Source organism: Amborella trichopoda, chromosome 13 (assembly GCF_054954075.1).
Source record: "Amborella trichopoda isolate Santa Cruz 75 chromosome 13, AtrichopodaSantaCruz75HAP2 v2.0, whole genome shotgun sequence".
NCBI lineage: Eukaryota > Viridiplantae > Streptophyta > Magnoliopsida > Amborellales > Amborellaceae > Amborella > Amborella trichopoda.
The window spans coordinates 13,541,893-13,557,031 of NC_142348.1; the positions used below are offsets into that span (position 1 = coordinate 13,541,893).

Sequence of the window (15,139 nt, forward strand, 5' to 3'; positions counted from 1 at the left end):
ATGATTACAAACCATTCATAACGGAAAGTCAGCTGACACAGAACCCAGACCTACACTTGAGACAACCCAGTTAACCTTAAATCCAAGCTCATAACAAACCCCCATCAAACCCTACAACAATCCAAATTAATAACTAACGAGTGCAGCAATAAATTTCTCATAATCCAAACAGTAATCTGGTACACATCATGGCTGCCCTCAACCAACTAAGCATCACGAGCTATAAATTAGATATACATAAAATAGAAAGGAGTGATGAAGGTCCATCTCACAGTTTCAACTCACCATCTACAAATTTCATAAAATTGTCAAGAACATGTCAATTCCATCAAACTCTCAAGCACAACACATGACCAATTGCAATATCAGAATATAAATACAAAAACATTCCTTGGGAAATACAGCACAAAACCTCCAAAAGGAACACGCTCATCACACAAGTAATTGTACAACATATTTACCCAAAAAAAAGAAGATGTAATTGTACAACAATAAGCAACCAACCAAAGCCCAGGAGCCACACAATGAACAAAGGCCCCATCTTGCTGACGTGGCACATAACAATCTGTGTATGCCAGAACAGTATTGAGACACATGCCACTACTGCTGCGTCAGTGTCCAGACACGGATGCATGCATCTTCACCTGAGCTCACCAAGCTTGTCTCATCACTAAAAGACAACCCATAGACACCACCCAAGTGGGCCCCCTTGATCGTTATTCGATTTGAAGGAGGCTTGTCCACTTCATAGATGATAACGCATGTATCGAGGGAGCCGGTCGCCACCATGCGGTTGTCAAGAGACCATGCTATGCAATTTATGCGTGCAGTGTGGTACAACATGTTCTTCAGTTTCACCTGCAATAAGTAATGGTGTCAGTAATATGGTGATCGATTTGGTTCTCTACAGAGATTCTCATATCTGATTTTCTTGAGAAGTTGTCCGCAGAAATTATGTAGCACAGGATATTAGTCCTCGAAAATTATGGAATATCCATAGTCATGAGAGCAATTTTCATCTAATAAATGGATGGAACACAAGATCGGACCATTCAATCAAGTTAGTCGGTCCCACTGTCTCCGCATCGACTCATTGATGGTACAGTGATGGACCTCATGGCTATGGATTTCCAGTCGAGGATTATTATTGAATTGTTTCCACACAACCCAGAGATAGATGTAGGAGTGCTATATCTACCCATAATTTTTCTATTTGCACTTGCATTTATGATATCCAACCTAAAACATGTTGCAAATATCAGAACAAGTATTTGCATATTACCTCTCGAGAGACACAATCCCAAACGAAAGCTTCACGGTTGAGGTCCCCTGAAGCAAACATCGATCCATCAGGGGAAAACCGTATGACGCTGATAGGACCGCGGTGCCTTTCAATGACTGACTCCTCAGTAAGAGTATCACCATGAACTGAGTAAAAATGCAATTTCCCATCTTGCCCACCCACCACAGCCTCAGTACCATCAGGAGCTATGGCAGATGCCGTCACAAAATAGCCAAAATTGATGGTTGACACCACTTTGGGGCCCCGAAGCAAAACAACCCCAGAATCAGTTGAAACCAGAGCAAGCTCAGGAGATTGAACTGCAATATTCAGATCCTTAGGCTGTGCACCAACTTCTAGTGGTTCAGCATCCCCACACTGATCACCATTAAGGGAAATTCTTCTAACCTGAGGGTTTCAGTGACAGGAATTAGCACACCAACTTTTGAATTGAAAAACAAAAATAGCACAATGAACAATAAAGAAGCTCAGGGTCAACATCAAGCAGAGGTATAATTGCAATTTGTAATTTCAAGAGCTAATGAGATATCTTTAAAACAGAGATAACCCTGCATCTGAACCCCATTTACAGTGACCAGTCTGGAAAAGGAACCTGACAAACATTTCATGCAGAATACTGTAGCCTCACATAACACATCAGCTATCAGAAGTTCCAATCTTAAATATTCTTATAATCGGTTGTACTCTTGTAAGGAGTTTTCATGTTATAACAGCTATTTGTTGCCTTTAAAGTCTAAATTTCCTCATATTTCACTGGATTTTTAGATTTTCAGTCTTTCCCTTGCAGATCACTCTTATTAGAAAGGACCTTGAAAGCTGTGCAAAGAGAACGTTATGATTCCTGATCTGTTTTATGTAGATCGCAACTCCAAGCCTACTCAAATAGATAGTAACTCCAGATGATTGCCCTTTGTGTATTTAGGCATTTCTATAAACCACATGCTCAATGAGCAATTCATAAACTATTCAGCATAGCATTGAAGAGTATAAATGTGGTTTATTTCAAGGATAAGTTTCCTCAGTTTCAGACATAAAGAGTTTCTTCAAGGATGACCTTCCAGTATCCAACTATCTTCACAAGAGCATTAAGCACTCAACATAAAAATCCCACATCATAGCCGACAAACTTGTAAAAATCCAAAGCTACAACTAGTGCCCATGCATGAACTTTCTATAGAATCTAGACTGGCGCATAGTGTTGGATATGGGAATGAGAACAGTTCGGGGATTGGGGCCAGGATTGGTGGATCGTAGCTATATTTAAGATCCATGTGTTAAGGATCAATGCCCGTACAGCCTCAAAGGTAGGGATTGAGGTCCATGTGTGTTGGGGATCAAGCTCCTATTTCACATAGGATAAAAAATTATTGTATAAAGGTGCGAGATCCTATACGTAAGAAGCGGAGTTCCAAGGGCATCTTTTTGAGTTTCTTAAGGGGCGCATCAGTAAAAGTGATCCAACATATTATGGAGCGAGGAATAACTTTTATAGGAGCGAGCTGCATTTCTTAGAACACGAGTTCCTCGTGTAGGTTTAAATAACTATCCATGGCTTGAAAATGTAGCTCCAACATTGTTGACCAATAAAATGTAGGCTTAGTCTTCTATGAAATAAACAAGGAACTTCAAATTAATCCATTGTTCATTATATTAATATAGTAGATAGATTATTTCATTAAACAAATTATGACATTCTAAATAGTTGTGTAATGAAATGCAGCCCAACACCATATATATATGGAATTTATTGGTTTCTAAAAAAGAAATAAAGGTGAGTACTCATTATTGAGGATTGCTGAGCAATTATTTATTGATTTAAAATTACCATAAAATATCATAACTATTGATGTAAAATTATCATAAAATATTAGTGGGCGAGGATTTGGTGGTATTGTGTGGTGCGGGGCGAGGGGTTGTACACAAGGAGGGAGGGCATTGTATAACTTTGCAAGAATGGAAGGGGGGAGAGAGAACAACGTCCAAAACCTTGGCTTTGTAATTTACCATCCAATATCAGGATTTTACAACCACTTGAAAGGGGGAGAGAGATATTCCATCATTTCACACTTGCGATCCCATATTGGTGGGATCTGGATGCCATTTATGGAGATGCTTGTATTCCGTTATTTTGTAATCTAGATCCCAATACACTCTGGAACATGAACCATAAGACTAGGGAACTGGATCTTGTAGTGTTTAGGAATGCGAAATTAAATTGCAAGGAATTCGTTCCCTTACAAGATGGAGTGAGATCCCGAAAACACTAAATTGAGTTTAAGACGAGATCCGCTCCGGGATTGAGAGAATCGAGGTTCTGCAAGGGATCGCCAAGCAAGGGAGGAGATCCCGGTAACTATGGAATGGAGATTGGGTTGATGCAACGCAAAGTATAGAATAATTGATAAACAAGATCCAATAAAAATTAGGGCTGAAAGACAATTCGGTAAAATTGAAGCTAGAGATGCTCCAATGGAGAGAAGTCTCTCTACAGTGATAAAATCAGCCAAAAAGTAACTCTAGCTTCTTAACAATGTTTTAAATAACCAATCTACTAAACCCTAATTATAATAAAGTACCAAACTAACCCAACAAACAAATACTCCAAAGTGTCATGCCACCCCTAAACATCAGTAAAATCCCAAAGACAACCTTCCAAGTCCGTGAATTAGAAAATAAAGAAATAAATAACAGAAAATATGAGGATGGCATCAGCATGACATCAACATGATTGCATCAACCCCCTAGATAGAAGAACTCGCCCTCAAGTTCTGTTTGATGTGCTGCTTCCACCTGTAAAGATCTACAATTTAAAATTCAGCTTCTGAAATCCACAAATCTTTTGCTTTAGATTTATCTTGCCAATGGACAAGATACTATGTAGTGTGTGTATATAATCCAGGCCTTGTGGTAATAATCCTGGTACCAATAATAGAATCAATCACCTCATCTTTGAATTCCGAGAACTGTCCTGCCAATCAGTCACCATCTTTTCATCATTCTCACCATGGTAGTCATTCTAATCCACAATGTTAAATATGGGCAAGATATCATAACCTGCCAGAAGTTCCACTTTATATGCATTTTTTCTCCCAATCTCTTCAGAACATGGCAACTTCAGCTTATGGTACTGCCCTCGAGGAAAGCTCTCCTTCCATAGGTAGACCAGAACCAAATCTCCCTCTTTAAACTCGTTTCGCTGCCTGTGTTGATTAACACTTTCCCTGCAACTGGTCATTTTCATCTTAGGCTTTTCTGTCACCTCCAACTGGATATTTCAGATGTCCTCATCCCAAGCCCCTGCATCATCACTAGCTCGCTCCATATCAGGCAAATTCACCAAATCTAATACGTGCTTCTGATTCCTGCCATAATCCACTTCAAAAGGTGATTGCCATGTCGTCCTATTGCTAGCACTGATATATGCAAATTCAGCTTCAAACAAGAACAAATCCTAGTGTTGTGGATCACCCACCTGTCAAATAGTGCAAAAGATTGCCAAACTCCTACTCCATCTATTTGAGGATGGTATGCCCAAACTCCGCCTTGGCCAGCCCCTTGCTGATCATGGTGGTCCCAAGCCCGGGTAAGGAGGAGGGTTGTGTGAGCTAGGCAACAAATGTAAAACTAGGCTGCAACTTTCTATAAATCTTGAATCTATGTTATTTGCTCATGCTAGGGCATTCCCCGTAAGCAACGTATTGTACCGACACCCAAGTACAGTGAGAAATGAGCAAGGGTTAGCTAGGGCATTCCCCAAAAGCAATGGGCCACAGCACCACCCAGTTGCGGTGAAAAATAGGCAAGGATTCTTACGTCAGAAGAGCACAGGTGAAAAAGCTTAGTTCAAGGGAATAGGATTTGTCTAAGAGATGGATGAGTGGAAAGAAAAGAAAGGATAGAATTCAGAATGAATATATTTGAGGGAACTTAGGTGTTGCTTCAATAAGTGATAAGATGAAGGAAAGTAGACTTAGATGAGCTGGCCATGTGCAGCACAGACCTCATACAACACCGGTTAAGAGGTGCAACTTGGTTCAAGTGGAAGGCTCTAAAAGGGCAAAGGGAAGGCCCAAAATGGCATGGATGGAAGTAGTGAGAAAAGATATAGGGACTAATAGGTATGACTCTTGATAGAGCAGAATAACGGGACATGATTCCTCTAGCCGACCCCAAATAATTGGCATAACGCTCTGATGATGATGATGATGAACAGCTGAACTGTAGTTGTATCCCCATCTTTCGCCAAAAGGCCCTCCTCCTATGGCTCACAAATTGTGTATCTCGATCTGAAGTGATCGTTTTAGGAACACTGTGACGCCAAATAGCACCTCTGAAGTACAGGTTGGCTACCTGTGTAGCATCCAAGGTATTTCAGCAAGCTACAAATGCATCGAACAACATCTTTGAAATACAGGTTGGTTGCCTGCATAGCATCCAAGGTATTTTGGTAAGCTATAAAATGCACCAACCTCCCAAGGTTCTCGACAATCCCACCACAAAATCCATACTGATATCTTCCCAAGGTTGTCGTGGTACTGGTAATGGAGTGTAAACCTGGTGTTCTAGGTCCTTTCGCGAGCTGGCATGTATGGCATCTGGCCAAATGCCGAACAACCTCTCTTCCCCGTTGCGGCTAAAAACATCGGTCCTCCACCAAAGCTGAAGTACAGCTGTTGTCAAAGTGACCTGGCAGTTCACCACCATGTAATTTAGAAAATATCGTCAACCTCAAGTAGCCATCTGGTGTGCAGAGGCAACCCCTGAAAAGAAAACCATCAGGCAAAATGTAATGCTTAGTAGCTTCTGGGTCTCTCTGGTGTACCTACTCAACAATTTCAGCGGTCAATAGAATATTGTTGTGGGACTCTTTCAAAGCCTACAACTAAAGTCAATAAAACACTCAACAGCATGGATCTCCTACTCAACACATCAGCTAATCAATTTTGATTCCCACTTTATGCTTGATTACAAATGTAAATTCTTGCAAGTATGAAACCTATTTGGCATGTCTTCTATTCAAACTCTTCTGAGTTCTTAAGATCCTCAAAGCCTCAAGATCAGAATGCAATATAAACTCCCGATGAATCAAGTACTACCTCCATTGCCTAAGTGCCTGCACGAGCGCAAAGAACTCCAAATCATGTCGAAAAACATGACTTAGAATCACTTAACTTCTCACTGAAGAAAGCAGCGGAGCCTAATCTCTTGGCTCGAAACAGACCAAATCCAACATGGCATGCATCACAATCCACCTGAAAAACTTTGTAAAAATTCGATAAAGCCAAGACAATGACCTGTTTGATCTTTTTTTGATCACCCGGAAACTATCGTAGGCCGCATCTGTCTAAACAAAGTTGCCTTTAGACATACAATCTGTTATGGGAGCTGCCAAGCAGCTGAAACTTTTAATGAACCGCTAAGCCCGTCAAAACTTCACACATCCCCAACATACGTTAGTGCAGGCCAGTCAATGATCCCTTGAACCTTAATCGGATCCGCTCTAATCCCCTCAGCAGATACCATGTATCCCATAAAAAATAAGACTATTTATCAGGAAAGAGCACTTCTTAATATTAATAGGTAACTTTTCAGGCTGCAAGGTTGCCAGAATCCGCCTCAAATGAATCAAATGTTCCTCATATGTACTGTTGCAAATCAAAATATCATCAAAATACACTACAACAAATTTCTCAATGAATGGTTTGAGCATTTGATTCATAACCCGCATAAAAGTATTGGGGTGTGCTAACAAAAGGAATCACTAACCATCATATAACCCCTCTTAGATCTTGAACAGTGCTTTCCATTCATGTCCCGTTCTAGTTTTGAGCTGATGATATCCACTTCGTACGTCGATCTTGGAAAATACCTTGGATACCAATAACATGTCCAACACATCATCTGAGAGGGGTATAGGGAATCTATACTTGATCGTGATCTTGTTTGTAGCCCTGTTGTCCACAGTCATTTGACAGGTGCCATCTTTACTAGGGGTCAACAGAAGGACAGCACTAGGACTTAGACACTTACAAATCAACCTCTTAACCGATGGTTCAGAAATTTGTCTATGGAGCTCATCATGCTCATGGGAACTTATGCAGTAGTGGGTAGATTCAGCAAACTAGAACACAGAACTAAATCTATGCTGTGTTGGACATCTCTCATTGAAGGTAACCCATGTGATAATTTTTTCGGCATTAAATACTGGACTTCGTCTAAAAATGCCTTAACAACCTCATTCCACACCTCAACACCCATGATCCTTCACTAGTAAAGCAAGTATAACCCCCCTTTCACTACTTTCTGCCAGAAAACAATGCATGGACAGAACTACTTTCTTTTCGACCCTAACCCTCTCTTTATCTTCATCTTTCAAAGGATGTAGTTTCACATTCACACCATCCTTGGCAAATGAATACATACAGTTCCGATCATTATACAAAACGTTCGTACTGCCAAGGACATCCCAACAGTAAGTGACAGGCGCCCTTTGGTAATACGTCACACCATATAGAGTTGTTATACAGTTTACCAATAGAAAAAGAGCTAAGAACCAAGAATCAAGAGGAATTTCATTACCTTGTTTGAACCACTGTATCTTGTAGGGTTGGGATGTTTCTCTTTCTTTAAATTCAATTTGTTCACCATCTCATGGGAAACCATGTTCTCGCAGATCCTGCTATCAACAGTGATTGTGCATACCTTGCCTTGCGCCAAAAGATGTTAGTGCACAGCCATGGCTCATTAGCAATCTTGGGTGCAGCTAGCACTGGTTGAATCACTAACAGCTCGCCATCATTAAGGTATGTGTCCTCTTCATATTTCTTGATGCCAGTCTCACTCCCTTGATCAGTCTGCACTTTTTCCTCCTCCTTATCCACCACGGATTTCCAATAGAAGTGTACACCAACCTGGCGCTTAGATGATCATAATACCTATGTCCCAGCTTGCCACACTTGAAGCATGTTGCTGGTTTAGTGATAATTTGGGACTGTTGTGCTGTCTTAGACCTGCATTGGTATGTTTGGCCCTTAATCAACTACCTTCCTCACCCTGGGACAGATCAGAACTTTACCACACTTCCTCCTTGGACTTTGTAGTGGCTGGTTGCTTATTTGAAAAGTGATTGGGCCTATATCTGCACAATTTGGTCTCAGCTTTCAAAGTGAACCAATATGCCTGATCCAAAGTAAAAATCTAATGCCTAGACAGCTCATCTTGTATATCCACATACAGTCCACTGCTATATTGTGCAATCAACTGGTCAATCGGTCTCCCGAATATAATTCCAACTCGACAAATAATAGAAGGCTTCTGTATGATCTTGTTCTGAACCATCTTTCTATCATAAATGATTTGAGTTGTTGGTAAAGATCTTGCATATAATCTGTGGGCAGAATTTTCCCTTCAAATGCCTCCTCATATTCTCCTAACTGCAACTTCTTGTTCTCCTTATCTTGTGCAATCAATATGTATTTGTTGCCACCATAACAAAGCATGTCCTTCTAATTTATTACCGACACATCGTACCTTTTTATGCTTCTGCCATATTCTTGTACTTAAAAAACTGTTCTATACTTGCAAACCAGTCAAGGAAGTTATCTGGCTACAATCTCCTTGTGAAATCAAGAACATCAATCCTAATACTTCATTCAAAGCCTTCAAGCGCCTGAACCAACCGGTCTTCAAACGGTGAAGGGTTTCTTGCTTGTGATCGATATGGTCCCAGGCTATCCAAGTCTAAATCATCGCCGAATTCAGATGTGATCTGCATCCTAAACCCTCGGGACACATATCATCATCCGTACATTTACCCCCTTGTGTGCAACTCTAGGGTGATGTCTCTGATATGGTGCACCTAGGCAGCCAGTGTGTTGAATCATTGAAGAACAGCCTCCAAATCTGCTATTGTGAGTCTTAACTCCAACACCTCGATCCCGACTTCCTCTCACATGGCCTCTTCCTTACAAACCTTGTGCATCCATCCTCATGTTTCCAAAGAAACTGAATGTAACGGTGCGTGGAGAAAAATCGATATGCACTGATACCAATTGATGCAGCACAAAGCACAGATAAACAAGATCCAACAAAAAATAGGGTTGAAAACTCAATAGATTCATTAAATTGAAGCTAGAGATTTTCCAATGGAGAGAAGTCTCTCTACAATGATAAATCAGTCAAAAACTAACTCTAACTTCTTAACAGAGTTTTAAACAGCCAATCCCCTAAACCCTAATTATAATAAAGTACTAAACTACCAAACTACTCCTACTCATCAAAACAACCACTCCAAAGTGCCACGCCACCCATAAACATCAATTAAATTCCAAAAGCGCCATTCCAAGTCGTGTTGATGTCAGCATGACATCAACACGATTGCATCATGGGTCAACTCATTCGAATCAATTACCAGACTCTGCTACATAGTCATTTATATTGCTTGAGTCGAGTTAAACTCGCATATTGAATGCAGCCTTGCCATTAGGCTCACCCTACTTCTCAGGATACTTCTAAGTTAGCACTGCTCCACCACCTGAAGTCCCATCACTCTTTCCAAAATTAATGTAAAGTTGTTAACTGTGACAAGTAAACAATGAGCCCATATACCATGTAGTCTACTGCAGGTGACAAGTAATGATGTCCCTACATCTTTCCAAGACTCTCTGTGTCATCCACAAGCATGTCTTGGTTTTGAGCAAGTGTAAATGGTCCACAAGCATGTCTTGTTCGATAATTAAACTCACTCTTCTCACTCAAACTTGAGCATTGGGCAATATGCCACATCTCTAGGTTATGGCTTCAGTTCCTTTTTGCCTTTTGGAAAGCATTTTCAAAGCACCCCAGCAAAAGGCAGGTACAATGTTTGCTCAGCTAATCTCATCTCTCTTTGCATATTCCAACTTGAAATTACTGATTTTCTTTGCCTTTGTCCTCAAGAAAGGATATTACCACACTCCCACAAACTTGAGCCTCCATTTACAAAATGTCTGTATTTGTTTTATTTTATATTTCACGTATCAATATTTTGCTGCCGCTGATCCAATTCTAGTCCATCATAATTTTTCAACCTCTTTTGAACCAAGCTTCTCACGTAGACCATTACATAGCCTCTATTGTTTGAAAAAGTCTACTGTCATGTCAGTTTTTCCTTGCGCACGTGCACCCATTTCTTGCCTATCCTGGCATTTGAGGCTTGACCATCTGCAGTTTAATTCTCATGGAAATGCATAAGCAATTTTGTTTTTCTTTCCCTTGTTTTTTTTTTTTTGAGAAATAGTTGACTTTATGGTATAGAGTTTATAGTACAAAATCCCCAATCAGGCTACCCACAAACCAGGAGCTCTATACAAAACAGGGTACCAAGACCCAGTGGAATAATGTAAGTTTATATCAAGAGCAGCAGCCTCTAGTTATGGACTCCTTTCCAAAAATGAAAGAGGAGATGGGAGAGGGAGATAGAGGGTAGCGAGGAAGAGAGGAGATACAGGAAAAAGGAGGTGGAGGGGGGGTATGATCCCCCACCTTCCATTAGTTCAGTCAAGGAAAGGCAAAGTCAAGCTTTTTACACTCTTTCGTTTACATTTATTTCAAGTTGGTCAACTACATTTAGGGATTTTGTTTTACCATGTGATATCATATGTGCATGAATTGTCCTTTTTATTGCAGTCAATTATATGTATTCTGTCTTGCTCTGATTTTAGGCATCATGCATGTTCAGTAATGAGGATTGGACCCATGCAATATGAATCAAGCATTTCGATTTTCTTCAACAATTTGTATAAATGATACACCTGCAAGATGATTCTAATGAGAATGCTCTAAGGTTAGGTTCAGGGAAGTGGTATTTCCAATGAGCTAAATTATCAATGTTATCATAGATATCACATCACAGGCTTATGAATCATGATTCATGTCCCTGTACTCCAGAACAAAATGGACTTATTGAACATCAGCAATTCAATTAGTAAGACTACTTTAAACTCATCTCTATCAAAGCAGAACAAAATGGACTTATTGAGCATCAGCAATTCAATACTACTTTAAACTCATCTCTATCAAAGCATGTTGCCTTTATCTTCAGGAAGAAGTCATCATTTACTGATGCTTATTGATGTCCCCCATTGCCTCTTTAGACAGATCTCCACCAGTAAATCCCCATCGAGTAATCAACATACAATTCTTACCTCCATGTGTTCAGTTATAGATGTTGTTTTTCACTTGTCTCTACCCCACAACAATATGTAATGACAATTATTCAACATATACATTTCTGGATCATGCTTGCCTGAAAAACTATGTAAGGATAACCTTTTTGCTGCCTCCTGGAACCACATCACAAAAAATTATGTTTCTTGAAGATTCTCATGTTTTCCAACAGCACATGCATGATTTATAGGTAACTTATCAGATAATTCATTTTGAGTACTCCGTGATCCCTTTTGGTTTCCATATTGCAATGAGCCATCGTCGAGTTCATTATGAAGAGGAGAAAAAGAAGAAATATCAGATAACCTATTATACTTTATAGTTTAGAGGCATTGAGAACAGGTTGCTAATTGTCAATAAAAAACTATAAAAAAAAATCATGATAAGATTGACGAACATATGTTCTTCAAAAAATATTGAGAACAATTGAATTGCAGAACGCAGGTCAGATTCACACATCAGTAACCGAAAAAAGAAAAAGAAAACAACTCTTGAGAAAATGAAACAAATGAAATTTGTTACAGTTACTTTGGGAGAGAATGGGAAGGAACATAGAAATTACAACCATGGCAAACAAAGATATCATAGATAGCTATGAATTGTGCTATCCAGAAATAGTAGGATGCAGGAGTCCCCAAGATTCGTATACTTCATTGCGATTCAAGATTCATGTATACTTGCCTTGTTGTCATATCCAGATATCAGAAGCTCTCCTTCAACTGCTGCAAAGCATTTGATTTGAACATTCTCCTTCCTCTCCAATCGTCCAGCAAATCCAACACCCTGTATCCATCTCACTATAATTCCATCATAACTGCTAGATAAAATGATTTTCTGGTTGTCTTGGGGGAAAAATACAAGTGAAGTAACGCTCTTCATGTGCCCAGAAAATGACTTTGGAGCTTGATCTACGTCACTTGCTGAAAATAAATTGATTGTGCCACCCAGAGACACAGTCACAAGAAGATTATTCTGCCAAAGGCAACCAACTAGCATATTATCTACCCCTCCAGAACCAGTCGATGGCAGTGTTTTTTTCAACTTGCCACTTCCATTCTCTGCTATCTCCCAGACTTTTGCAGACTTGTCAGCAGAGACTGTCAATACCTGATGACAGCAAGATCCCAGAATTAGCTCATTGCAATGTTATATGGATTTCAAATGGTCAATGATGAGGGAAAATAAAAAAATCATCCAATGGGCTACAGTAATGCACAATCTATTGGAGTCATTCCCATCCAATGTTATGAGGAATGGTGGAGCGAGCGAGAGAGAGAGAGAGAGAGAGAGAGAGAGGCCCCATTAAGGTACTTTCTTTGTTCTCGTGATCCCCCTTCCTCTCCCCACACCCCCCTTCCCTTCTCTCTCTCGCCCCACAGTGATGGTCCCAGTGGACAATGAGTATGCATTCAACTGTAATCAGAGAATCACTTTCCTTCTTAAAATGAAAATTCAAATATGAAATAAGAATATGAATTCAATTAACAAGGGACAAAAGTCAAATATATGAACAGAGTAAGAGGAACCAAGAATATAAAGCAGATGTATCACTATTGTTTATTTTCTAGTCACCCTTACATCCAAAGAATCAAAAACAGTTATATCAATATGTTACAAATTAATGAAGATCCAGTGGAAGTTTATCAATGAAAACAAATAATGGAAACCTTAATGTCGCATACACGATACATGTACAGGGGAAAGATATAAATTGAGTATAACATCTCGATCCTGATGAAAATAGATGATCCTATTCAATGAAAATAGAGACCTCCGGGATAGGTCTTTTAAATTCTCTGACTTTAAAAGCATCCCGCTACAAAACAATCGAGACAGCCCAACAAAGTAATTAACTGAACAAAACAGAGCTTGGATAGAAAGGCCAACATGTGGAAGTTCAGTGTGACAATTAATGATGCTAGAGCTGAGTTAGATATATATCTTGACGAAATTATGAAATTATTAAGTTTTGTGAAAGATCCAACTTTTTCAAGAGCATGCATCCCATATTTACGTCATCCAGTGATTAGAAAACTGTGATCTTGCTCATAAGAAATGGTCTGAAATTAGAATTGGTTTACAAGATGTAAACTCGATGAATGACATAATAATCACCTGTTTACCATCAGGGCTCCAACTAACAGCATAAATGCTGCCGGTGTGACCACCAGCAGAAGAAAATTCATCCATCTTTTCACCTGTCTTTCCATCATAAATTACTCCCTTCTTATCTGAACTTACACTAATGAACTTGGTTCCATCTGGGGAAAACCTTATACAGTTCACAAAGTTCGAGTGCTCCCTGCATTTCCACATAGATCGTGAAAACATTCAGTGAGAGACGAAACTGCTTCGAAATTAAAAGATAAGAACGTGTACTATTTGTAAACAAAAACCACAAGGGAAGCCAATGTGTTGAAGTCAACCGCGCTCAAGAGCGAAAGATCAAGATAAACTGAGTAACAATCAAGTTATGTTGGATTTCACTTATATTAAGAGTCAAATGCATAAAATATTCAAAAATGCATAAATCAGTTAAATATATATTTGCAACTGGCTTAAATCTTTTATCCATGAAAACACATAAATTGTAGTCAAAAGAAAAGAATTGCAGCAATTGCCACAGGCACAACCATTAAACAATACATGATTCAGTATTATCCATTTCTGGGCACAGTGCCACAACCATTAAACAATACATGAGTACTTATGAATGGAATAATTGGAGACCCCTACCTTTTGGAGTATAGAGAACAATCCCTGATGTCCACTGTCCACTTCTTCCATTTCCAATAAAATAAGTATCAGAATATGTTGGGGTCTTAACACAGTGAAGACAGAGAAAAGAGAATAGAAAGAGAAAATTTCAGCCATAAAAGCACTCCAAATCAAGCATAACACTAGAAGCAAGCAAGAGAGAACCAATCAGCCATGCATGCCTATCCCAAGGGAAATAAATTTTTTCCCCCTTCAATTAAAGTTTGAAATTTTTTGCAAGTCCTCCCACATGAGGCTACATATCTCCTTTTATACATAAAGAAATAAATAAAATTAGAGATAAATCAAAAACCTACTGGAATTATGTCCTTTCAAGGTCTTAAATTCTGACGTTTTGGATAACTCTTAACTTCAGTGGGAGTAAAATAGCGACATGACTCTAGGATCGTGGTGCACTAGGACTAAGAATCATGGAACCCCGTGTGAGTTATGATGATGATTTATATGCATGGGAGGTACTGAGAGGGTTGAGGGTTACCTCTTAGTTAGGGATGGTTATTAAATTTGTGCCTTATGACTGAGTGATGGGTCAGGGCTATACGATTTATGTGTTTATGTGATTGTGATAGGAGCTCGATGATGAGATAGCCCAATATGGGAAGGTTATGACCAACATAGGGCATTGACCTAAATCCCCGACTCTAGAACTTTCTCGTATCATGTGCATATACAGTCGTAATGCATTGGTTTGACTTTGATAAGCTATGATCATGAGCCCCTGATTATACATTGTGGGTCATAAGTCTATTGGGTCATACCGCGAAAGTGGCTTTGGATTCCAGGTCTAGCTGAGTTGAGCGCTCAGATTCATAATTCAACTCCAAGGATCCTAATTTCCTTTCTTACAAGTGG

General features: G+C 39.5%; 1 protein-coding gene across 1 annotated transcript in view; it reads right to left on the reverse strand.

Annotated features, from left to right (window-relative positions):
* Positions 1-268: 268 nt before the first annotated feature.
* LOC18435174 (actin-interacting protein 1-2) overlaps positions 269-15,139 on the reverse strand; it is a 45,374-nt gene continuing 30,503 nt past the window's right edge. Inside the window, exons 3-6 of the mRNA XM_006845225.4 lie at positions 13,625-13,811; positions 12,191-12,616; positions 1,283-1,690; positions 269-858 (exon numbers count right to left, since the gene is read on the reverse strand). Of these exons, the coding sequence (XP_006845288.1) occupies positions 601-858; positions 1,283-1,690; positions 12,191-12,616; positions 13,625-13,811 (1,279 nt within the window). The 3' untranslated portion in view covers positions 269-600. The remainder of the gene's footprint in view (positions 859-1,282; positions 1,691-12,190; positions 12,617-13,624; positions 13,812-15,139) is intronic.